The following is a 26748-nucleotide window of genomic DNA, read 5'->3' on the forward strand; positions in this document are numbered from 1 at the left end:
GACTCGAATTTTGCACGCTATACATTGCGGGATAAAAAAATACTAAATCACTAAAACTACAAAATAAGGCAATTTAATCATTAAGTTTATTTGCATTGGATTGTGTTTAGGTATAATAATAACATTAAGTCTTTGCTAGAGCGTTCTGGTTACATCCTGTATGCAAATCGACCGGGCCAAGGACAACACTTTACATAATACTACTAGTAACTAGATGTACCTTTGCGTTGCGAGCGCGGGGAGAGTGAGTGTCGCTTCTTTATCTAGTAACAGTTAGTATTCTTTGGCTAAATCATGAAATGTCCTTATCTGCGTATGTGTAACATGAAAATAAGTTTTACGTCAAATTATTTAACTATTGATGATTAACGTGCAAACGCAAACAAAAACTGTTTTTAAGTAACCAGTAAAAAGAAATTGAATTGAGACGGAAGTAAATACTCTACGTATTGAATAGAACTAAGAAATTATTCCTCGCAATTCTGAATCAGTTACGGTGTGACTAGAAATTGGAATAATATTATTATGACTAATACGCAACAAAGCCCGTTGAAACTATTTTTGTCTATCATAGGAGAGCGATTGTTTAGGACAACGGCAGACTTATAAAAATAAAAATGGCTTTTAGTTGTAACTGAGTTAAAAAATTTGTATGCCATTTTCAACTCATCTAAATGTACTTATGCGTTAATCGTAGTGTAAATTGTATCTGTGAGACCGCAGGAGTTCAAAGCCGGCTCAAAACATTGTAATCAAAGAGTGAATGCCAAAGTACGCAAATATTTAATGCAAAAGTCAATGAAAAGTTGTATTCTACGAGATGCTTTTGTTAAAGCTTTTGCATGTAGACGTCGTTGTATTGAAAGTGTTAGCTATTAAATTAGTGGGAGTATTTTAAACATATCTGAGTGTCTATTTAGTGGTCTGCCTTCAATAGAGAGATATCTATTTATATAATATACTACTTGTAGGCCAAACTAAATTGTTCCTATTTATACGAATTTGGGTAAATGGGAACGTTAATTTTCAACAGGCCTTCGTGGCACCTGGATTTATTAAATTTTTGTGCGTTATTAACAAATCGATTTTTTTATTAATTGCAAGCTCAGTACTTGTGTCTGCATTGAGGTTGTTTTTTGCAATCAGAGGTTGTCAGTTTAACGGAGGAGTTTCTTTTGTTTCTTTGCGCTCGTTTTTCGAAGCGTGCCTAATCAGGAAACCTAGATTGGACGGGACAGCTGATATCGGATATAGTCCTAAGCTAAAAATAGAAGTGCAAATTTCGCTAGGTAATATACTTAGGTACTTTTTCCGATCGCTTATCAGTTATGCGAGTTCTAAGAGACTTTAATCACAACATTTTTGTGATAACGTTCTCCTCTCCTTGTTCTCTTCACAGATTCCTTGCCATAATGTAATTTAAATAGCGGGTACGTACCACGATTAATTCTATCATTTTGAATTATTGATTATATTTTGATCATTTTAAATATTTTGACCCAGTTGCATGAGTCATGTTCACGGCGGGACTAAGTTCGAGCTGCCAAATGCAGTATCAAACTGCCCGCTTCCTTGCTCTAAATTCAGTACCATCTTGATCATTATTATTATTGATTTATTGTGATTACAAATCAAGAAACTTCTAATCTGTGTGTGTTAAGTACACATAGTAAATATATCTTCAATGCTCAAAAATCCTACCCTAAAATGTAATCGTTACGAGCGTCATGTTATTTACATCGTATTATATATGTGTATAATCATTACGCTTGTAGTATACCTAAAATACCTGGGCATATAGTTTAATAAATGTAATCCTTGCACGCTATAGAAAAATCGTACTATTTAGTATAAACGAACGCCAACTCTTGGTGTGAATGACTTTAACTTATTATAATACAATACTGATACATATTTTATTTTAATAATAAACGTATGCTTAAAGAGAAAAGTCCGAAATTACGAGAGAATAATTTTCGATGTTTCTACATAATATTTTATAATACGTAACAAGTTCCAAACGCTGACATTGTTAAGAGAGATGAGTGATGACTATTACTTGTATATTGAATATAAATGTTGTACTTAACTCCTTAATCGATTCGCACTGTGCTTTTACTCTGCACCTAGTGTTGTTGATGAAACGTAATTTAAGACTATTCCCATGCTATTCGTCCATGGACAGTATTAGATAAGGCCAACGCATTGTTTCCTAGCAGCGCGTAATGAACAAACAATGCAGTATTTTAATATCTACAAACTACGTAACTGTATACTTAATAGGGTTTTTTGGATATATTTTATTTCCTTTTTTGTATATAATTGTAAATTTGTAGGATACTTAAATCTACACCTTTTGTGAATCTGTTTTGTTTATATTATTTTTTTATTGATAAATCTATTGACATAAGTAGGGAGAAATATGATCGATCAAATTGTAATTTAAATTAAATTTAGTTCGACGCACGTATGTTTTGTGTGACGATTCTTGATCTAATGTGTAAGGTAAGAAGTTACTGGATGTTTCTTTTTTGTTAATTTTTGTAGGTCTCTAATTATTACTATTAAAATACTTAATTTCTAATAATTTTTAATATACAATAAAAAGAAGCAAAAAGAGGGGTTTAATAAGCTTCAGTAGGAAGATTCGCTTTTCGGTTAATATTATCTAGCAGATTTAATAGAAATGAGCAATACACCGATCTGACCTCATTTGAAACCGCCGACGAAAACACATACGTCCGAGACTATCGTACTTACAGATGATCTATTTTTAAAAACCTCTTTTTGTTTAAAATGAATATGCACAATGATTACTGCACAATAACTGTTGCAACTTACATTCCATGTGTTCATCATTGAATAAGTATTTAACACTTATTAAAATGACTTTCGTATAATATCACTAGAGCTCTGGATCTTGTCTGAGTATCTTTTTCTTCAGCTGAATTATTTTACCTACTTAGTAAAATTTTATTTTCAATTTGATGTACAACAAGTAAAGTAGTCAATGTTAAATGCATCATCATACAAATAAATGATTTGTTTAACCTATTTGAAATTAGTAACGCACCACAAAGAAGTGCATGGATGTGTCAATATCATTGAAGCTGATTCTATTCTGAAGGTAGGTCTTTATGAGCAATTTTAATGGTGCGATTCCTTTCTTTTTCCTTTTACAATCAAGAATATTATAAAACTCTAGGTATGCAAAGCTCATACTTTGTATTTTAAAAAGTGAAGACGAATAATTTATATACGCTTGTTTTTTTTGACATCTTCGAGCGTGTTTCAAAAAATGGTATCCCGTTGGAGACTAGGGCTGTTGACAATATTGTACAACCCAATATGCTTAATAGTGGACATATAAAAAATCGAAATTGCTCATGAAGACTAAGTCCTTGGAGTGTTCAAAAATTACTCAGATCAGATTTTACAATCATCAAACATCTTTTATCTGAGGAATAAGTTTGAGTTTTTGACATTTTTTCTATAGGAAATCTGTCAAAACGTCAAATTTATTCCTCAGATAAAAGTTGTTTGACGGTTGAAAAATCGGCCCTAAATCTGACAAAAAATGTCGCTCCAAAAATGATAAGGACAAATTAAAAAGGCTTATTTCAATAGGAGAATTTACTTAATATTTTTATTATCATATATGTTATTGAATGTGATAAGTATTCTAAAAAAATATTATTGAATAAACGAAAAAAAAACACGTACCTAATTTACTTAAATATGCTATTGCACATTCATTAATATCATGCACGTAAACAATTTCGAAATAATTATTGGCGGTGTCGTATAAAGTACAGTTTATAGCTATTTTCTGTAACTAGATAATAAAGACTAGCTTAGTGCGATACGTACTTACTTCTACAAAGAATATTTTCTTATATTTGTGTACGCTAATTTTTATACTTGAAAATTATGTTATTACCGGACATATTGTACTTAATAATATATCAAAACCAGTTGTTTCTGAAATTAATTGTTGGACGTTATTTTGTATAGCTATTATTCTTCCGATTTTATTTTTGACTAAATTATATAAACGCATGTACATACCAGGGCATATTGTGTAGATATTTTAGATAACAAGAGTTCAAATATTATGAAGAGTAATAAATATTATGGTTAGTTGAAATTGGTAATTTCATTTTCCCTTCTCTGATTTTGTTTTAAACTAGATGATGCCCGCAGCTTGATCGAGGGTATGAGGGAGATGTTTTTTTTTTATTCACACACAAGTTAACCCTTGAGTGCAATCTCATCTGGTGGTAAGTGATGATGCAGTCTAATATGGAAGCGGGCTAACCTGGAGGATATGGCAGTTTTCAAACTTATTCAACGCCAACATCGGCTATAGCCGACAAACTAAAACGTGCCCCACGCGCCAACGTCGGCATGGGCCGACTGAAATTACCGTTCACAATATTGGCAATTATCATAACAAAAATCCTAAACTATGAAAAATAAGAATGATAATAAGAAGCAAAATCATGTCAAGTTATAAGGGCCGGCGCACATATGCCGGAGCGCAGCGCAGAGCATGCCCGCGAAGTTTTCTAATCGCGTGACACATTATGTGAATTTCTACCACAGAATGCGCGAGCACGCGTGTGATTTCAATGAGGACAATATCTATAATACTTTGACTGTGAAAAATGCGCTCCGCCATATGTGCGCCGGCCCTTACACACCAACAGGTATCCGGTATAAACTAGCTAAACCATGATAATAATTGATAATATGAATTTTAGTTAAAATAAAACAAGAAATTGGGTTTTCTGCACCACTTTATTCATTTATACATGAATATATCAACGGCATAAACTTCAGTGCCTACGTACTACCTAAACAAGATAACTATTGTCTGTTATTATCCTCCTATACAGCAGTTGAGGTGATCAAGTGATCAAGAAACATCCACTTATTATATTTATATATAATTATACAATAGTTTTAATACATTAAGAGCAATCCTACGTGTGCTACAGACTCATTCAGGTGTCCGCTTGTATTTATAATATATTAATTTCCGCTAAGAATTTACAAATATATAAAACTATTCTTGATCGGTTACATTTATATATTTTCTGAAGGCAAACAATAACATCGCATTAATAATAAAAGCTGGAACAAATAAATAATTGATTAGATTCAAAAGAGGCAAGGCAATAATTGACGGCCGAAATTATTCAATCCATCAATCCTATCTGTAATCCGTCGATAGGCATTTTTACGCAAACACGTCGCTAAGTAACTTATCGCCAAATTACGGATGGATTGATTAATAGAAATCTGACTTAAAACATCTCTAGGAAAATGTATTTAATAATATTCAGGTGCATCAATTTAAAAATAGGACATTTGGTGGAAGAACAAAAATTTATACCGTAGCATTAAAAATTCCATTACTTTAAATAAGTATGCATACTAAAAAATAATAATAAGTCGATTCGAAAAGATCATTATACTTAAAATATCTTTAGCTTATTTTCATATTGAAGACAAGGAATGTCAACTAAAATGCATCGAAAAAGCGAAATCTTAACTTAATCACCACTTACTGCCGAATACTAAAACGTGTCGAACATCCCAAACGCCAAAAAACTGTTGATATTTCAGAGATGTTTCAATATTCGGCCCTCAGTGACGTAATTCAACTAAAAAGTCATAAATTATTTATTCGACCATATCGACTGTAAAAGCTACCAGTTTCACATATACAGTATTACGCCAATTAACATTATGAGATGGCTATATAATAAAATACATTTTTTTCATACTTGGGTTTAATGATTCATAACGTGTGAAACATTTACTTGATTGTATGACTTGGGATGAACATCAAAAGGTTCTCTATAAAACATGACTAGCACTAACATTAATACAATCTTTATTCATGTACATAATAATAATAGTTTCACTTAAAATACTTTAAATAAACTAGACAATCCATTACAAATCTATAAAGGCAAAAATAAAAATATCACAATTTTAAATCAATGAATAACATTAAGTTAATATTTTAAATATTGGAAAAATAACAAAATAATAAGATGCCACAATTTAATAAATTGTACAATTTATTACATTAATTAGTAATAAGTAAATTAATTCAATAAATTATTTTAAAAAAACATTTTTATCATTTTTTTTTTTAATAAATACTTAATCATTTTTCATATCGAGATCTAATCCATTACGAAATATAAAATAATACTGTTTTTGTTTTATAAAATTACAATATCAAATTCAAAATAAATATGCATTAATAGCAATGTATACCTAATTTCTATGTTTTTACATACAATATAAATATTAAAGACTGCTTCAATAAGTATGTATTTTGAATGATTTTATATTTAAATTAAATAATTTAATTTATCTGATCCTTTATTTTACACTAAAAAGCTGCAAATAGGTAAGTATTGCATTTATAGTTGAAAGCGAATGCTCCAATGTAATTTCAAAGTCTTTTATATTTGTCTTTTGACATTATATTTTATACAAGATGATGCCCGCAGCTTCACCCGCGTGGATTGGTCAGATCCCCTGCAGCATCAGGATTGAGGAGTTGGGACACAAATTTTTTATGGAACAATGTCGCAAAGTTTCTATATCGATTTAAAAAAAAATACGCAAATCGTTTCAGAAATCTCGGAGATATCAAGTGCATCGGTAGAAAAACACAACTCCTCCATTTTTAAAGTCGGTTAAAGAAAGTAGCTAATGGTACTCCTCGGTTAAGCCTCTACTTGTCTGTGAAAGTCCCGTCAAAATAGGTTTAACCATTCCGAAGATTAGCCCGTTCAAACAGTCACTTTAATTTTATTTATTAGTATATAGATTTTAATTAAGTTACTCAGCGAAACGCAAAGATTTTACGAACATATATTTGAATGCTGACCGCATGCAACCTTATCAATAAAATAGCGAGCAATAATAGAGTTAACTGCTTAGTCGTAATAATATTATAAACAGTTCTTGCTAAGAGCTAGTTACATCTATTACTTTGGATACATTCCATATGTTTAGTAATTGGTATCAGGTTTTAGTTAATTTTATCTATCTCTTGGCAGAGAATTGTTCCACATCCATTATCCGTGTAACAATTTACGCATATATTAAATTATGCAGGATATATATAGCAAATATGTACAAAATTCAACTCAAGGTTACTATATGAATAAACAAATGTTATAAATAAGTCGTGAAGAGGCCTATGCATGAGTGATTCCTTGAAATTAAATGAATTTATTTCATATACAGCAACCTACATGAATTAATTTAAAAAAAAAATCTTTTCAAGTATTCATTTACGTTGTGTAAGTAAATCAAGTTTGGTTAATCAGCGTAAAAAAAAAATTCACGTTAAAGAGAGAGGCGAATGGGAAAAAGTCAGTCTTAGTTTGAAAACAAACTACAATATCGTGGTAGCAGTGTCATGTGGTGACGATATACATACAAATTATTATTAGATTTGAGGGAACGAAACAGTTAAGTATTTATTTATATTCTTTTAATGCGTACTACTTGTGCACGGTAAACTAGAGATCCGAGAGGAACTTGAGGAACCGCACTTCCCCTTGCCTTTTGGACTGTTTTCAGTACATTTACTGCGTTCTTTGCGCACTGTACAATGACGTCACTGAGTCAGGTTTCATTTTTTACACTGCACGCGGCGTATACGGAAAATTCGAATAAGGACTTTAACTTTCAACAGACCGCATACGCATTGGACGAACAAAGAAATCATTGTTTTATTTACTGTGTACGTGTGTGTATGTACTATGTATTGTGTGTCTGTAAATGGGCGCGACAAGCAATCCGTCAGAGGTTATAGTGTAACTTTTGGAAGTAAACATTAACTGCGCGTAAATCTGCCAAATGTTAGTTAGTATGCACGAAAACGGGACGGTAAAGTTTTTATCCTTTTCCCGTCCATACTAAATGGCAGTTTCACGCACATAATATGTTAATTTCTAGTCTCAGATTCTCGAGTAGATATTTGATTTAGGTCGCGGCTGTAGATCTTTAGTGAATGCCGCACTGTGCACTAAGGAGCAAGGCACACAGACAGTCAAGGCGTGACGTTTTTCTTTATGACTCAAACTACTTTGGCATAAAGGCGAAGCCATAAGTACAAGGGCAGCGCGCGTCCTTCGTGTAGTTTTCAGTATGCCAATTTCAACGTTATGCCAAAGAAATTAAAGTTGAGTATAGGTAGTGAATCTCCTATTTGGCATAAGGGCGACGGCATAAGTACAAGCGCAGCGCGCGTCCTTCGTGTTGTTTTTTGTTTTCAGTATGCCAATTTCAACCCTATATTAAAGTCATTAAGCTGAGTTTAGTTAGTGATCCTCCGTCTGTTCCTCGGTGCTTACTCGTTGGCAGCGTGTATGTTGGTGTGGCAGCGCTGGCACACGCGCACGGGGCGCAGCGCGCGCAGGCGGCGCACGGGCGCCTCGTAGCGCGAGCAGCGGCCGCAGAACACGGCGCCGCACTCGCGGCAGTGGTGGCGCCGCTCCAGCGCCGTGAAGCGAACCTGCGCCCGCACAATATATTGAACTACTAGATGATGCTCGCGACTTCGTTCGCGTGGATTAAGGTTTTTCTAAATCCTGTGGGAACTATGTATTTGATTTTCCCGGATAAAAAGGAGCCTATGTGTTAATCCAGGGAAAATCTACTTGTATCTCTATTCCAAATTTCAGCCAAATCCGTCTAGTAGTTTTTGCGTGAAAGAATAATAAACATACACACACACACACACACACACACACATACATACAAACAAACTTTCGCTTTTATAATATTAGTTACAGTACTACCGCACATGCAAAATGCGGAACCCGACGTTGTTCCTACTAGATTTCAACATGGAGTTATTCAAGGGGAGGATCAATAATTTCCTGAAAGGCCGGCGACGCATTGGCGGTTTCTTTGGTACAGCAATTGTTCATGGGCGGTGTAATCACATCACACACTCAACTTTTTTGAAGGAAAAACTGCCGTAACCTGTGCTAATACGTTAGTACTTTATCAGCTGTAACTATAAGTATGACGTGTTATGTGTATGACACTCTCGAAAATTCTGTCTAGCAATGGACGCATACGAACTGATGGATTGCATTGGAATATGATGCTCCATACCTGGCACTGCGTGCAGAAGGGCGCCGTGTCATCGCGGATCCAGTGGTCGGCCGGCCCGCCCTTGGCACCCGCCGCGCTTGACATGTCCGGCGCTGACCAGCGGAATATCTGTGACCAAACGTCAAAATGCTCCATAAAAAAGATGATATTATATTATTATCTGTCTATACATATATTCTTACTCAATTCTCCTCAGGAATTCCTCAGTGCTTGCTGACCAAAGTCTTTGAACAGTGCTTGTTGTCATTGATGACATAAGGATCCGAGACATGGTCGCTAACTATGGGCCTCATAAGAAAGCTCAGTCACAGCGGCGGGCAATGGAGACACCTATGCTTGGAGTTTCTCCTGTAGTGTGGAAAATCCCTACAGGAGACCTATGTCCAGCATGGACATCTATCAGTTGACGATTATATACTCTGACAACTATCCTCACCCGTCCTCTAGCGTCCCCGACGGCCAGGCCGCGGCCGCTGCGGGCGGCGGCGACGGCCGTGACGGAGGCGGGGCAGGCGTTGTCGCGCCGCTCGTACGCCGTGTGCATGGTGAGTTTGCCGCGCAGCACGAGGCGACGAACCCAGGTTGTCCCCGTGTCTAAAAGACAATAAACACACACACTTAAACAGGCCTTGGGTCTTAGGGTGGGCGGGGCAGGCGTTATGGTCTTTCGAATCAGATTTGTAAGTGTCTCATAGTTTTGAGTATTAAAATAACAATCAACAATATAACATAGTAACTGTGCGCATATTAACACAAATAAAATACAAATGCGCTTTGCTATATAACGTAGTTTGTACAATTCTTTAACGTTACAATTTGACAGTGAAAACAGACTGTTCTCTTCTTATTACATTGGCAAGAAATTGATGGGAATGCTCTTAAAAGCTGGCCTCTGCACGTTAAGACATTGGTCCCAGTTATTATCACCAAGATCTGATTGATAACCATAACAGCTAACAGTCGAAATCTTATTTTCTTAGTAAAGTTGTATGCGAAATGACCTGGGAACCCACAACATTACTATCCCTCCATCCTCCAATCTCCTACCATTTCTTAGCATTCCCTGAGCAATACGCCGCAGAGAGAAAACTTACCCATATAGGTAGTGTCCTTTACAGGCGCTCGATGGTGAGGCGCGGGGGACGAGGGTGCAGAGAGCACGACGAAGGAGTCAGTAAGGCTGGTGTCTGACTTGCTCGGCCGCAGCCCGCTCTCTGGCGCCTCCATAGACTGCGCGGTATCTACTGAGCTTGTTTCACTAGAATCGCCTATGCTGCCACCACCTTTAAATAATATTATTGTATAAGTGCATACATTTTGAGAACTCACTCACCATTAAGACAAAATTGAGACATAATTACAGGCTGTGCTATCACGATAAAATGACATGTCGCATCGCAAAAGAAATATCCCGTATCATCATATTTGTCTTGCGATGTGGCATGTAATTACTCAACTATAATCAGTTTTTTCAATTCTCAATTTTGACTTGATTGTGGGTTGGAACGTTTTTAAGAAAATACTTCCAAGTAATAATGATTTCTTACTTTTACGATACAACGGATTGCCTTTGGATTTGCGTCGCAACACAACATTCCCCTGCTTCTGCAGTTTGGTCCTATGCGACATATCTTTGTCCCCGTCCAAGTCTTTCTCATTGTCATATTCCTCTTTGGACTCTTCGCAGGAGTCGACGTCCTCCTTCCGCTCGTACTGCGGCTCCTCGTTGTCGCTGCACGTGTCTTTCTCGTCGTGTCGACGCGCAGATTCTTTTGCGCTTGTAGTTTCTCCAGTGTCGGAAAGAGAACTTTCTGAAGCGGATTTTGTAAGGTTTCCTGTGAAATTATAATATTGTATAACTAGATGATATCCGCGACTTCGTCCACGTGGATATAGGATTTTTACAAATCCCGTGGAAACTTTTTGATTTTCCGGTATAAAAAGTAGCCTATGTATGTTCCCTGGGATGTAGGCTAACGCTGTACCAAATTTCGTCAAAATCGGTTAAAAGCTAGCAGACAGACACACTTTCGCATTTATAATACATATTAGGTATGGATTAATAGTGTCTGACCGATCCTTTGACTTCGGCTTCAGCCTAAATGGAACGACGTTTTGGCCGAAGCCGAAGGTTAGCAAGCGCCGAAATCGAACGAACTGTTACAAACGTGCGAAAGCGTAATGAAAGAGGCGACGAGTTAACATAGTAATTGACATTATTTCGAGTCTAATAATACAATGTATTTTTAACAAGTTCAACAAGACAACAGTCAACATAAAATAAAAATAAAAAACGTTATTTTATCAACTTTTAGCCAATCTAAAACTGAATTTCACGTACCTCCATTTTCCTGTGACAAGCTCATTTGTTTAACTAACTCCTCTACTCGTTTGATAGCTGCCTCCCTTTCGCATGGCTCAATATCCTCAGTCTTTATGTCACTTTCAGATTTTACTTCACTCTCAGATTTAGCCTCCTCACTGTCTTGTATGGAGAGTTTTTGCACGTATTTAATTTTATCCGTTTCTATGGAACTTGACGGTAGTTCTATGCTTTCCACATCGATGCTCTTTTCTTCCTCTTCTACAGTTTTTGCTATGTAATCAATTGACCACATCTGTAGAAATTTAATCTTTTTTAGATGCAAGTTAGTTTATAATAAAAGCATCCTAATAATAATCTTACCCTTAGGCCCAAAAGAACGACACGCACTCAGAGATGTTCGATGAAACAGTCACGTCAAAATTCTCAGATTACTGACTAACGCGTATCCCCCTAACTTATCAGAGTTATGTGGGTTTTAAACTATTAAATGTCACTTGCTTTAACGGTGAAGGAAAACATCTTGAGGAAATCTGCACGCTTGGGAGTTCCCCACAGTGTTATCAAAGGTGAAGTCTGCAAATCCGTACTGGGCCCGCGTAGCGGACGATAACGTTCTCATCTTCTCATTCAGAGAAGAAATAGTGGCCCGGCGGTGTTTATCATAAAGACGAAGATGATGTATTGCCCTATTTGCTGAATTTATCGTTGACGAAGATTCTCGTTCTATAAGTCTTTATTAGATAGAAAAGAGAGAGGTTATACCCTGACTACGCCGTCCGTGGAGCCGGTGATGACGACATTGAGCGGGTCCCACTCGCGCGTCTGGCTGAACGCCACGCACAGCACCTGCGGCGCGCGCTCGCCGCCCGTGTCCACGGCGCCCAGCAGGGTGCCGTTGATGGACCAAACGTGCAGCCAACTGCCGCTACATGTTGCTATGTCACCCTAAACATGTGGGTTTTATATTTTTTACCACCCAGATTAATTTTCAAATTCTTAAAAGGTAGCGTGAAGATGAATAAGTGGATTTTCACGACCTTTCTGAACCGTCTTTGTAGGCATTATAAAGAAAATATTAGAGATAAACATAAATAATAAAAGTTTTTACTAATTCAAACCTCAGAAGGTGTTGAATAGGGGATGAAATTATATGTGAAAGTTCGCCTTTTTTAAGTTTTATGTTTGAAAGGTATTTGGGGTTTCGACGGCAATAAAGAAATGTTTTAGGATTTTTGGAAATCCCACCCCCTCATGGATTTTCAAAATTTCCAGTGAACTTGGGGTGAGTCAGGTAGTCTTAATTAAATAACCTAAATAACTCACAGTAAGTTCGTCGATGGCTAACGCCGAGACGGGGGGCGGGGAGCGTATTTTGGGCGGTATGAGCTGTCGCACAAACGCGCCGCGCTCCACGTCCCACACGATGAGCTGGCCGTCCCTGCTGCCGCTCACGACGAGGTTGTACGCCGCGCTGGCAGCGAGGCAAGTCACTGCTTCCTCGTGCCCGTAGAGGCATGTCTTTACCACTAAACGACGTCGCCGCGCCCAATATTGCCATACTGTCACCACCTAGGTACAATTTTAATAAGACTATTATTTCCACCACGAAATATAATATTTTTGAACCACCGATAATATTAATTTCGTCCATCGCATCAGTCAAAAGGTATAATTACTAAGTACTCTGTAGTGTTGTTGCTAAGGGAATGCACAAATGCAACGACTTATGCGTAGTGCGATTCTTGTACAACTAAAAGTCACGACTATCGGCGTCTAAGTTTGAGGGGACAAAACTCTAACAAAATTAAATTGACATGTTAACTGAATAGGATTTGTGTAGAACTGAATTAAAGATAGTCACGTTTACAGTAAAAGTATTTTACGTTAAATCCGATGGAATCACTAGAGCATACAAGTCGATCTTTCTCACTGTGAGACTATGGATGTTATTTTTATATATTTCCTCTGGAATATTTTGACACAGCTTAGTGGTTACAATCATTATTAACATATCTTCTTGCCTCACTTTCTCTTTTAATTTTTCTTCTTTTCTCTAGCTCAATTAGATTTATTTTATCGCAAGCTATGGAAACCTATAAGTGGATCTACAAATTATGCGTAATACCAATGATTTAATGTTAGTACTCTATTTTCATAATTTTAACCTATTGGATGCCCCAACAAAATAAAAATATGAACACAAACTTACCGTGCTCGTCCCAGCCGTAACTATAGTCTTATCTGACAGACAAACACACGCGACAATTTCGCCGCAAGCCTGCGCGACTGTCTCGCACACGAATATAGCTTTGTCGTTATCATAGTTGCCAATCCGTAGCGAGTGGTCGGCAAAGCCCCACGCCACATACTTATTGTATGTCGGAGGCATTAACACTTTGTTCTGTTCTACGGCTAATATTGATTTGTCAGTGTAGAGAATTTGACCGACTGGGCCTTTCACTTCTGCAAAGAGTATTAAATTGATTGGTTAATGAAAAAAAAAACACTCTAAATTCTAAGCATACGACAGAATATTATTATAGTATGTCTAACGAAAGCTGATAGTGAATTTTTAGCGTTTTTAGAAATCTGCAAAAAACAACGGAAAATTAAACTTGTTTTGTTGTTTTTAACCGTTTTTATTATATCAGATTTATTTTTTATACTCAGTACAATTCTGCAGGATTGATATTTTTATTAGACCTATCTATAATAATAACAATTCAAAATGTGGTATCTAATTGTAATAAAGCAAAGTTTTTTAGGTTTGCCTCCATTCCTTAATACTAACTTTCACAACAGATTTTACGAGTATATTTGCAAAGTTCTAGGCTGAATAATATTAACATTTGTACCTTTAACTGGTTGCAAGGAAGGCCTCAAATTTTCCAAATTATGGAAGAACAGCTTCTCGGGCGGCGTGATTCCTTGAGATGGCATTATGTTGTTAGGGTCCAAAATTGTCGAACTCCGCTGAGACATTTTCTTACTTGGATGCGCTTTTTTGAATAACTGTTTTGGTATTTGACCGAAGTTGTTAATAAAACCTATGGTAGCATTTTTCTTTAACGGGTCGTCAATACTAAAATCAAGAATTTGAATTATGAGTTTCTGAATTTGCTAGCGAGTTTTAAATAAATTCTGAGAACATAATATTTTTATACTTATGCACAGTGTGGGATATAAAAATTAGTTTGGTTTGAATTCACTTACTTATATATATCAACGTTGCCTTCATAAAACAGATGGTGGAAGACATTGCAAGCTTCCACAGCCGGTGGACCTTGCTGCTTGTACCCAAACACAAGATCAATCCAATGGTGCAGTCTGTGTGATACATAGTCAGATTCTAGCGCAGCGCGATGTAACCGAATAAATTCGCGCGGGTCACCTTTTGCCCACGGAGGAAGTACCACGTCGCCTAAAGCTACTCCAGATTGCTTGGAACCTAAGAATAAACCATTATTAAGTTAGCATCTATAAACGTAGACATAAATAGAAAGGCTTTTTGTTCAAATGAGCTTTTGTATTGTTACTGAATCTACCACTGGTTAGAGATGGGCATACCGAGAAGAACCAGCAAGAAACTCGGTACTTCCTCTTTTGAAATATTTAATTTACAATACTATGCCACATATAAATAATAATAATTAATTGTAGTCCCGCGTATTGCTGGAACGAGCTGAAAGTCAAATTCACGCTCTTTTATCACTTACATAATCTTCAATTGTGTAACCGGTTCTTTTCTGGAGCATACTTATTTAATAGATTTTTTAAACGTATGTAAAGGTAAGTTGCAAATTGACTGTGGAATTTTATTATTGTGAAAAGATTATACTAATTATGATTTTCGGATTTTTGTGGTGAAGTGCAGGTATTAAAATTTTGCAAACGCATTATTTGCTCATATAAGGACTTACCCAAATCGAAATTGTTGGAATTCTCCAAAAACTCTGGCAAGTAAAAGAATTCTGGTATCAATTCCTTCACATCGGCCATATTATGTCGTGACGCGGAATTCCAAGCTTCTTTGATGGAATGAAACATTCTGCAAGTTCATCAAGACCCGGTTAGTACAAAATCGAAAATTTTACTAGCTTCCTTAGACTTATTTCCATACCTATCAGCCAAATCAAAATGTCCTCCTTGCAGTCTCAAGAAGTGTTGCGTGAAAGGTTCCATTCGGACGAGATACGAACAAACGATCATGGCAGAAGAATAGTGCGTACCGTAATGATAAGGGGGCGTTTCACCGTGCGGGTCGTCCCATTCCTAAAAGAAATCAAAATTTTAGCAAACCTGATATAGTCGAATAGGAGGCTGCATCGCAAGTGTCTAAGCCCATTTTTGTCATTTATAAAATTAGAAATGCAGGCTTCAAACATTTTAAAACTTAAACATTACTAATACTGAAAGAGATAGTTCTATAAAAAGCATTCTCTTTTATGCCCATTTCACGTTTCCACTGCAAAAAGTCGATATGATTCTTTTTGGATAGTATTATAACACTGACGTTTTTAAATTAAGGATTTGTGACTAATCGACTTTTTGCATTGGAGACTCTATAATTCGAAATATGTAAAAAAAAATGAGATTTTTCTTACCTTATATCTTTTTCTAAACTGCTCTAATCTATCAGGACTTTGTGCACCCATAGGTTTCGCTAAATCGCGGAATGTCGACGGATGAGTCAAATCTAGTTCTAAAGAGTCATAGTCGGCGAGAATCCAGGGGAAGACTGGGTACTGCATGAGATCATTGTACGATCGACCAGCTAGTGTGTTGAGGTGCATCAAGTATTGGAAATTTGAAATTTCACCTCTCTGAAACAACAAATACTTATAGGTTCAGTAACATTCTTTAAGATTATGACAGTAACATTATCCTGGACCCCGCCATAATAGAAAAGTTCAAAAAACCAACTTATAGATAATATTCGAGTTCGATTTAAGATTTTCTTAGGATTGAGACCTATTAATTTTTACGTTAAGAAACACTTGTAATTGGATATTTTGATTATCAAGCAACCGCTTGAGGCTGTCTAGACACCCTGTTAATTACAAGTTTCAACTATTTTTCAATATTTTCGATTTTGTACTTACCAACCACCGCTGAGTTACAGAGGTGTCTCCAATCAGAGTAGCAAGAAGGCCGGCCGGCTGCTCCACGGCGACGCCGCGCTTCTGCCCCGCCACCGAGCCGGCGGCGCTGTCCGACATGCCGGTCGCGAGTGCTGTGAACCTACTGTACACCTGCAAAATTATATTCTAATTGTTTTTCCTACTTTTTAGCAAACCCAAGAATGCATGTATTGACTGTACATGACGTTACCCCAGGCCAATTATTAGATTAACAGAGCTATACAGGGCATAAACAGAAGGTTAGCAAAAACTTAGCGTAATTATTATACTACCTTAACACAATCTAATGCCAATAACTATTTGCCTTATTTTGTAGTTTTAGTGATTTAGTATTTTTCGAACCCGCATTGTATAGTGTGCAAGACTCGCACTTGGCTGGTTTTAATAAATAATAATAGAATATGCATGAATTTACATGGATCTTATTTAAAAGAAAAACATAGTTGCCTAGTTTCGTACGCCTATAGACTTACCTTGTTTCGCACTTTTCTTGGGAACGCCAGCAAATAATTTCGACCATCGCTGGAAAATACCTCCAAAGCTATGGGTTGTAATAAATATCTTCTTTTATGAACCTCCCTAGAAAAGATAATTTATTCAGTATCACATACCTGCCATAACTTCAGACAGTTACAACAATGGCAAATACAGTTATGTCAATATGATTTTTTTCAATACTATCATAATAAGAAATATCGACCGGTCGCAAAAATAAATTACAATTTTGGCAAAATTGAGTTTTAGCATAAGTGAACTTAAAATTTCTTATTCTATCGTTGGATTATTTGGAACAAAAATTCTTATAACTCCACTATATTTTATCTCGTATTTTGCCCGTATTTTATCGTGCAACTTCACCCATTTTTCAAAAAATAACCAAGTAAAAACGGACATGTACCTCCAGTTAACAGTATTAGTTGAATAGCTTTGTGATTCAAAAAACCGTTTAGAATTAAAAACCTGAAGAAAATTAAGTTTTTGTAGATAACTGTTTGTTCTTTGCGACTCTCGATATATTTTCCCCTCGACCCTCGATATATTTTACTCATACCTGATATCCTCATACAAAAATTTGGAGCACTGTCTTTGATTGCTCTTTTGTATCCCTTGGCTGGGTAATATAGGTTCATAGTCGTCAGGGCAGCTGTCCAAGTCGCGAATTTCTCTGTTCTTTAGAAGAGTAAAGCCATCTATTACGTAGCAATGTTCACGACCAAATAGTAAAAGGCCTTCAGTTGTATCGAGACCTTGAATCCGTGCGCAACGGAACATGTGGGAGATCTGAAAGCATTCATCAGTAGTATCAAATATTAATTAAAAAATATTACAAAATTCCAGATAGGCAACAAACCATTTGTATTTTAAAAAGTGAATTATAGTACATTCGAAATATGGCGTGCCGTCCTTTACCCTATGGCTCATTGTGAAAAGGATGTTAATCTTTTAAACTTGTTCATTTAGTTTAGAGATTTTGTACAACCGAATTAGAGCCCATATTGTCAAAAGAGAAATTCAAAGATAAGGTGATACCTTTTCGTGATGTTCTAGTAATCGGAGAAGAGTTTGATTATCAGGCGGAGGAGACTGCTGCTCGTCCTCATCCTCAACATCTGGACCGTCTTCATTGGCTAAAAACAATTATAAAATGAAATAAAATAGTTTTGAATAATTCTTTGCGTGTTAGTACTATCCAACACTAGCTTCTTCTTTCACCAAAGGTTGCCTGGTGGGGATTGCTCTAAGCGATAAGGCCGCCTTTGCAGACAATTGTTTTTTTCTGTGTCTTCCTTTTGTGTTGTGTTCCTTTTCATGTTTTGTGTCCAATAAAGATTTCATCTATCTAAAATTATGGAGTGTAGAGATAAGGATAACGATCTCCGTGTAAGAAAAAGTGTCCGTTAAAATGTGCCACATAAGGATGGCGCTACAGTAGCCACCGGGTAAACTTTCAAAAGAGTGCTAAGTTCTAAATTAGAAAAGGATAGAGAAATAAACAATGTTGGACTACGAAAATTGTTGAGCTATGGTATACTGGACTGTCACTAGCAACTCTAATCACTAAACATATTTTTCCTGACTCGGCATAGGTACTCAAATCCGTTAACAACTACTACATTCATACCACACCATTTGCCTACGCCATTTTGGAGGAATTTTGGACTGTCATTTGCTGTTTATAGCCGGTCACTTTTTCAACTTTCCCCATATGCGATCACTATCATTAGACCTGCACTCTACACTCCATAAATAAAATGAACAAATGAGTATCTTTAGATTGTGGTTCATGGTAAGAAGTTTATTTTATCGCAGAATACTGATAGTGCAACAACTACTTGTTCTTCCAAAATGGTTCCTAGTTTTACCACCTTTAAAATGGTTGCAAGGTGTTCCTTAAGGTGGTTTTGTAACCATTTTAAAGGTGGTAATACGTTATATGAGCATTTATATACCTTCAACTGAATTCGGCTTTCGGCTCACGACTCCGCTGCTGACGAGGTCTGACGGCGACCCATTCTCATTGCTCACATCAATTGACAGGTCTTTATTACTGCAACATAAAGAATAATTTCATTATTTTGGTTCGATTGGCTGACTCTCACACTAATGGCATTGTTGCAGCAAGAATACCATAACGATTGCACGTGTTCTTAACTAATATATAGTTGGGACTAAAGTCGCGCTCGATTTCAACCGAACCATTATTTTTCTATACAAGTCACGATATTTAAATTTTAATCAAGTAGATTTTCTTCTCTTTGAGGTCTTTTAAAGTAGGCATAATACAGTACAGTTTAGAATACTTTACCTTGGTATTTCTTCCTCGTAACTGGCTATCTCAGTAGTGTCAATGCCCTCGGCTTCCCCCAAGTTGATCGAAGTGCGCCACTGTTGGTACACCCGGTAGTATTCCTTACTGTCTCGGCTTTGTGCCACTTTGTATTTCAATTGTTTCTGCACAAATTTGATATAGCTCTTAAATCAATGCTAATAAGAAAAAATTATCATAATGTACTATTAGGTCACTGAACTAATTTTTTGTTTTCTTTATTCAAAATTTTACAAAATTTTCATAAAGAGAAATGTTGTCAGCTTACATGTGACCCGCAGCGTTCACATGGTTTTTTGTTATTCGTAGCGTTAGTGTACTAATATGAATAATGTGCGTATTAACATGAATAATGCCACATTTATTCATATTATTTTGAGAATAAAACTCATTTCATTAACCTTGTTATATTATTAAATTGAAAGATATATCTGATTAAAACAATAAACTTTTCCTGTATTCGCCCTAAAGAAAAATTAAGTAGTGGTATTATATCGTAACTTACATTGTCAGTCCGCTCAAGTTCTGGTCGGTAGGGGTAATGCGTGTAGAAGGCATGGTTGCGCCGCAGTTGCTTGCGCATGCGACAGGGCCCCTCGGTGCAGTGCAAGGCCCATTTGTCGAGGGGCGAAGGGCGAGTGGGGCCCCACAGGCCCCTCTCGCGGGTCAGTTCCCGCCACGCCCCGCTCCACTCGGCTTGGACGTACCGCGTCGTGTGTGCACTAGTGTTAGTTGCCGCTGCCAGTTGAACTCCCCAAGCTTGTCTGAATAAATTGACCTTGATATTATTTATGCAAAATATGTCGAAATATAGTTTACGCAGTTTTGATCTCTAATTTACGCAGCATAATTACGCAATTTTGAACTATGATGATACGAAGATACATATAAAGATGCCTTAATTACATTCTCTAAATACAGTGTGTAACAGTTTTCAATTTAGTGGCAAATAGTATTTGTATTCAAAACCGGTCTTCGACGAACTCATGGTTTTTTTTGGGGTACAACTGGTATTCCGAACCAGTGGTACAATTGATTAATTTGACTATTTAAAAACACTTCTAAAAGTTTATTTGAATATTTAAAATGATCTTGTTGTTCTATTCAGGATAGATTTTCGGTAAATCTTTTACATTGCAATTTTTGTTGGATACATGAACAAATCTTGAAGGGGGTTTTCGGAGTTTAGGTCAAAATTGGAATCATACCTAACTAACTGTACGTGATCTTGCATGTACGCAAGCGCGTGTTCCCGCGGCGGCTGCGGGCGCAGTTTGGCGGAGTCTTCCTTCTTCACTTTAGTACGGGACGCTAGTCGCGTCAGGCCGCCTGTCACTTTTTGTATCTTCGATTGGATTTGATTGTGCAGCTCCCATGGTACTCGATATACCGCCTAGTATAGATATAATATTCCAATTACAGTATAGGCATTTAAGTTACTTTTGACAGCTAAAGAGACATGTAAAATGAAAAGACTTGGCTCACTGACCAGCCCAAACACTTGGATCTAAAAACTGAATTTTAATGAAGCCGGATTTTTCGAAATCGAACCCACAGGTGGTTGCTAGTTTCAAATATTGTACAGAATATTGTTTGAAAATTGAACCCCATGCTTTATCTATTTAGAGCAATTTATGAACATAGAACCGATTTAAAGTAACAAAAGTAAATAGTAATTAAATAGTAATAGTAAGTATTTTTATTTATTTATTTAAACATCTTTATTGCACAAAATTACAAAGAAAATAATAAATGATAAAGATAAAAATACAAAGGGCGACCTTATCACTAAAGTGATCTCTCCCAGGTAACCCGTATGTACGAACCTACAGGATAAGACGAGGAGTCATCATGTATATATACAATTACGTATACATAGACATACACTCTAATAGGTACATACTATACAGTAAATATATAAATAAATAAATAAATATATAAAAAAAAATATATAATAAGTAAATAGTAATTAAAGCAAATGTCTCAGGGCTGATTTTTCAATCGCCAAAAAAACATTGACGAATAAACGAATTACGAATTTGACGAATAAATTTGACGTTTGACAGTTTTTCTATCGAAAATCTGACCAAATCTCAAATTTACTCATCAATCCGTTAGTTAGTTTTTTTTTTGGCGATTGAAATATCAGCCCTTCGACTTTCGATAATAACTGACATGATTATTTCTGCATTAAATCTTCCACGTACCTTTCTCTCTATATCAATATAGTTGATCCACAGCTTGTGAGCGCTTTCATTGAGTTGTTCGCGCACTGCAGTGAGATCAGGCGCGCGGGCGTTGGCAGTGGTCGGCACCAGAGTCACCTTAAACACCTCCTCGATAGCGGGTTTCTTGCACGCGTACAACTCTTCCCAAACGCGCCTTGCCGCGCCGGCCATTAAATTACGACCTGTTAAACAATCTTGATATGTATGGTAATTTGGAATTACTAACATTCAAGGTTTTTTTTTTCAATTAATATAAATAAAATAATTATAAACTGAAAGATAAAAGAAGGCAAAACGTTGAAGATAATGATAAATAAACATATATAAACAGATAAATTGACCCGAATATTTCCTCTAGCAGACGCCAAACTTCATTTCGAATATAGCAAGCATCTTATGATAAAGAATTTATGAATTTAATGATGAGTGTTTTTTAAACAAGAAGCCCAAGTACAACAAGGATTTATCTTCAAAGCGTCTCAACATTGATTATGCTCGGGCTTTTCAGTTTATTCTGAGTGGGCCTTTTTTCTAATCCTGTAAAATTAACACTGAAAGTATAATGCGTAAAAAATGAGAACTCACTCGCCATTTTAACTTTATGTGTCAACTGTCATGTCAAAAGTACGATTTTAGTTCTTATTTGAAAGCTGAACCGTACTTTTGACATGACAGTTAAGTTAAAATGGCGAGTGAGTTCTCATTTTGTATAACCTACATATATATACAATTTTTACCTTGGTGTGCTGTAAGTTTGTCGTCCCTGGATTCCAGATCGCCGCTAGGATTGACATGCCACGTAGTGCGCATGTGCGAATCCAGGGCTATCTTCATGTTAGCGCTCAGTTGAAGCAAGCAATACGTGAGACATCCCACGAATTCTAATTCGTGATTCCCTGCACCGAATATAAGTAACCTGCGAGCAGGAATCATATTATTTGAATAAAGAACAATTTTTCAAGAGTTGAGTTTTTTTAATCGGCCATATAAAAAGACAGTTGTTAAGGATACATGGAAAGAAAAAATATCGGCAACTAAGACTGGAGTTCGCCGAAAGCTACATAAACAACGGTTGCTAAATCAGCTGGTTATTTCGAAACCGTCGTTTAAACAACCGTTTTAATATTTACTGTTCATCACGAAAAAGTGTAGCATGGTTACTAAATCGGCGGAACACCATCTGTTCTCAGCTACGCTACTGCTACGAACGAACGCTAAAACGCAATGCGTTAGCGAAGACACATTGTCATTACTATTCAACACAACAAACTGTGACGCCTATATTTAGGAGCATAAAATAAAATACTTTCAACTGGAAAAGTACAAAGACGCTATGGGTAAGATGAACTACACTATTGTTCTAAATTTTGCCAGGTAGTAACCGTCCCAAATTTACAACTTCGGGGCCCCGACGTCACAGTCGTGATCATGTGTCCTGCACGTGTTGGACTGTTGATTTTTTGCTGTCGTGTTGCCGTAATTATTTGTGTGTGCATTTAAAGATGATTTTAAGAGATTCTAGTGTTTAAAATAATTTCAATATTAAAATGGAGGGCCAAAAATGTGTACAAGTGATTTTTCAAGTGACGACAAGCGCATCAGTTCGGAGTTGGTTTTAAAATATCAAAATATAGTGGAAATTAAGATAAGTAAGTAAGGAAATTATTTCCAACCATTACATCAAACACTTGTTGCACGCTACTGAAATGAACAACGCAAAGACAAACCAAAATAATCTAAATTGATCTGTACACAAAGGCACAACAGATGTAAAAATGTGGAAACCCTGGTTAAACGACCCTTCCGCGCTCGGTTAGGTTAAACGGCCGTTTTAGGGCTGCAAACCTCGGTTAAGTGCTGGTGAACAGTAAAAATCACTTAATCAGCCGGTTTTCTAATAATCAGCCGTTTTAAAAGTCGGTGAACTCCACCCTGTAGTGCAGATTAGTTTAATTATGATGTTTTAGACTTGAAAAAACATCTAGTTTTAAATTTTGTTATAAAGTTAAAAATTTATTATCTTTCAATAATATCATCATCATCAACACATCGCCGGCTCATGGGTCTGCTTTCAGAACCAGAAGGGTTTGGCCATAGTTCACCACGCTGGCCAAGTGCGCCAAGCGATTTAGCTTCCGGTACGATGCCACGTAGAAACCGATCAGGGGTATGGATTTAATTAACCTGCCATAGCCCTTCCAAGTTAGCCCGTTTCCAGCTTAGACTGCATCATCACTTACCATCAGGTGAGATCGCAATCACGGGCCAAGTTATATCAGAAAAGAAACATATCAGAAAACGTATTACCTGTTAGTTGTGAGTTTGTGTAACGCTTCAAGCACAGACATTTGGTCGGCGATGGATTCAGTAGAGCGGGATAAAAGAAATAGTATCGTTCTGTTCAGACAATGGTGCAAGCCCTCTAGAGATATTACTGATGATTTTTTCTTGGCTTGTGTTACTAGTTTCACTAAGAAGTCGAACACCTAAGGAAAAATTGGCAATCTTTTATTTGTTACTTTAAAATTGATTTTATGATGCGTGTATATTGGTCTTATCAAACGTCCACAACCCGTTAATCGCACTTTGGATGCGGATTTGTATCAATATTAGTCGAGTCGTACGAATTACGTGCGCGCATAAATAATACGCGCGCGAATACGTTTTTCTATATCAAATGGACAGTGTCCCGGTGATATCGCTTTCGTGAAGTCATCTTCTGTGTGTGATGGCTGATGAATAATCTGTATTATAATTATCTTCTTTGATCCCACCTTGATCCCACTAACATTTGTGTCCGTAAATCAAGTTAATCAATTGTTGTACATCCATTTTTTTATGTTCTGTGTGTGTACAACGCATAAAAGTGATTTAAATATCCCAACAAGTTCGGATTGTTTTCCGACACCGGAACTACACGCACGTATACCTAAGTAGGACTAACTCGCACCCAGTCTGCGCGCTCCCATAGTATTTGTAATCGGGATTGTTCGTACTTGTTCCTACGTTTTCGCAAGAACCAGATTCGTACGAAAACGAATCCAGAGTGCGGTCGGCCTTACTAACGCCTCCATAACCTTACCACTGAAGGCCAACTAACGCAGGATTTAGAACCCTTTGTTGGCGCTTGCTAGAGCGAATGTATCTCTAAAGATTTTTTATATATACGAGTAATAAAAATACTTGGAAAAACCTAAAACCCAAAAAAACTTTACCTCGTGAGGATCCCTCGATAGCTGTCCCTGCCACAACTTATCTACAAGTCGAGCTGCCAAGTAGCAAACGTTAGAAATATTCGATTCCGTACCAAACAGTTCAGTATTCAACAAGTTTTCCATTATACTCGTAAGGACTTCGGTTTGATATTCTATTTGTTGCTGACTGTTCGAATTAGGAGGAGACGCGTCTAGAACAAGGTCTATTACCTGAAAATAAATATTAGTTATTTTATTTATGAAAGTTTCTCAAAATTATTGAGAAACTGGCGAACAAAACTGTGTGATTATATTTCATAAATACTTTTTTTCACTGAATACCAATCTGAATTTATTTCTTTTGAAACAAAACGGTCTAAAACTGTACTAAATTCGGCCTAAAGTTATAATTTCGATTACTAAATTCAAACTTGAATTAATTTTCAAACTTAACAGTTCCCAAAGTTCCTGATTTCGATCAAAACTTTCAGTTTTTGCTCATCCTATAAAATTTAATTTCATGAAATTACACCGTTTAGTTTGCGAGCTCCTCATTTAATCGTTAAGATTGCAAGGCGTGCAAAGTTAGATATTTGAAGAATTTAGGACAAGTAAAATATTAGAGATGCAATTTTTTCACATCATTTTTTTGATTTTTGAGAATGTCATTTGTAATTTATCACGATAAAGACGAGATCATTATACATAAATCTAATTTAGTTTCGTAATATACATTTTTAAATATTTTAAAGCCCAAAAGCCATACACAGAGACCATAATATATTTCCCTTTTAAATAGACAAGCAATTGGATACAACTAAGGGATTATAATGAAGAAGAAACCCGCATTCCGATTAAAATTAGATCATGGAAGTTTTTTAATCGAAGCATTAATAAAGCGTTAGTTATGATTATAATACTTTGATGTAGAAAAGTAAACTATTTCGCATATTTACGCAATAAAAGTATGATCTTGTAGCGCAGGGGGTACAAAACATTGACGGTGGCACTGAGTCAGAGGGGACGGCGTTCTAGAAACAATATCCAACACTCACTGTAAGCGGTTAGTTAAACTCTCACTTTTGCTTCTTGAACCTAACACCAAACTTGTGATACAGGCATTGTGACAACCGCAAGTGTTCTTTAAGGCCAAATATATGGTACTTTTGGTATAACTGTAAATTTTAGCCAATAGTAGAAGGATCAAACAACCAGTAGTATTGCAATTATCAAAATCATTACTATAAAGTTTGGTGCTAGTACTGTTGAGCAGTTCCATTCTTTACTATCAAATAAACTGAAAAGCTTACTGCCCATGAAACTGCTCTTGGTAAGTTATTAAATCACACCGGAATTATTAAAATTCGATAAGCATTACCGCAATTGTTAGACTTGGCAATGTTTAGGTATTTTAATTTATTCATTTAGAAGAATATGTTTGAATTGATAAAGCTTATTGAATCTTAATTTAAATATTGTTTTTCCATTCATTGTTGCTGAACATGCATTCCCAAGAATTCCCTATATTCGTAATGTATACAGATCTCTTTGACTTTTGCCTTTCCATCAGAGATATGCGATGATCGTAGCGAGGATTACTGCAATTTTGAAGCTGAGCTCTTTTTAGCTGTGGTGGATACAAAAGTTACGAGCTAAGTTCGAAAACGAAGCGATTCTATTGGTGGATTTTATGCACATCCCTATTCCTCACGCATTCGCCTCGTCGCACATGTCTGGTGAAAAGACAGCTATACCTGTCAGACACATCAAGCTTTGGAAAGGGATTATCAGCAGCATCAGCTTCGTAAAGCATCGTTTGTCGTTGAAACTGACAAGTCAGTGACAGAACGTCACATAGCTATAGGTATGA

At 36.4% G+C, this 26748-nt stretch overlaps 1 protein-coding gene across 10 annotated transcripts in view; it reads right to left on the reverse strand.

Annotated features, from left to right (window-relative positions):
• Window positions 1-7011: 7011 nt before the first annotated feature.
• Window positions 7012-26748, reverse strand: part of LOC123869417 (WD repeat and FYVE domain-containing protein 3) — a 43623-nt gene continuing 23886 nt past the window's right edge. For 7 of the 10 annotated variants that reach the window (XM_045912325.1, XM_045912329.1, XM_045912328.1 and 4 more), the window contains 27 exons: window positions 25835-25909; window positions 24900-25109; window positions 23992-24170; window positions 22422-22600; window positions 21664-21866; window positions 20665-20849; window positions 19962-20220; window positions 19436-19581; window positions 19080-19177; window positions 18160-18257; window positions 17681-17910; window positions 17103-17208; window positions 16591-16740; window positions 16093-16311; window positions 15609-15760; window positions 15409-15536; window positions 14702-14936; window positions 14344-14570; window positions 13698-13951; window positions 12812-13057; window positions 12251-12433; window positions 11504-11780; window positions 10710-10997; window positions 10257-10445; window positions 9599-9756; window positions 9163-9270; window positions 7012-8554 (listed from right to left, as the gene is read on the reverse strand). In XM_045912325.1, coding sequence (XP_045768281.1) covers window positions 8390-8554; window positions 9163-9270; window positions 9599-9756; window positions 10257-10445; window positions 10710-10997; window positions 11504-11780; window positions 12251-12433; window positions 12812-13057; window positions 13698-13951; window positions 14344-14570; window positions 14702-14936; window positions 15409-15536; window positions 15609-15760; window positions 16093-16311; window positions 16591-16740; window positions 17103-17208; window positions 17681-17910; window positions 18160-18257; window positions 19080-19177; window positions 19436-19581; window positions 19962-20220; window positions 20665-20849; window positions 21664-21866; window positions 22422-22600; window positions 23992-24170; window positions 24900-25109; window positions 25835-25909 — 4947 coding nt within the window. In that variant the 3' untranslated portion in view covers window positions 7012-8389. The remainder of the gene's footprint in view (window positions 8555-9162; window positions 9271-9598; window positions 9757-10256; window positions 10446-10709; window positions 10998-11503; window positions 11781-12250; window positions 12434-12811; window positions 13058-13697; window positions 13952-14343; window positions 14571-14701; window positions 14937-15408; window positions 15537-15608; window positions 15761-16092; window positions 16312-16590; window positions 16741-17102; window positions 17209-17680; window positions 17911-18159; window positions 18258-19079; window positions 19178-19435; window positions 19582-19961; window positions 20221-20664; window positions 20850-21663; window positions 21867-22421; window positions 22601-23991; window positions 24171-24899; window positions 25110-25834; window positions 25910-26748) is intronic. The other 3 variants (XM_045912327.1, XM_045912331.1, XM_045912330.1) reach the window with 1 other exon arrangement.

The sequence above is a fragment of the Maniola jurtina genome, chromosome 11 (assembly GCF_905333055.1).
Source record: "Maniola jurtina chromosome 11, ilManJurt1.1, whole genome shotgun sequence".
NCBI classification, from domain to species: domain Eukaryota; kingdom Metazoa; phylum Arthropoda; class Insecta; order Lepidoptera; family Nymphalidae; genus Maniola; species Maniola jurtina.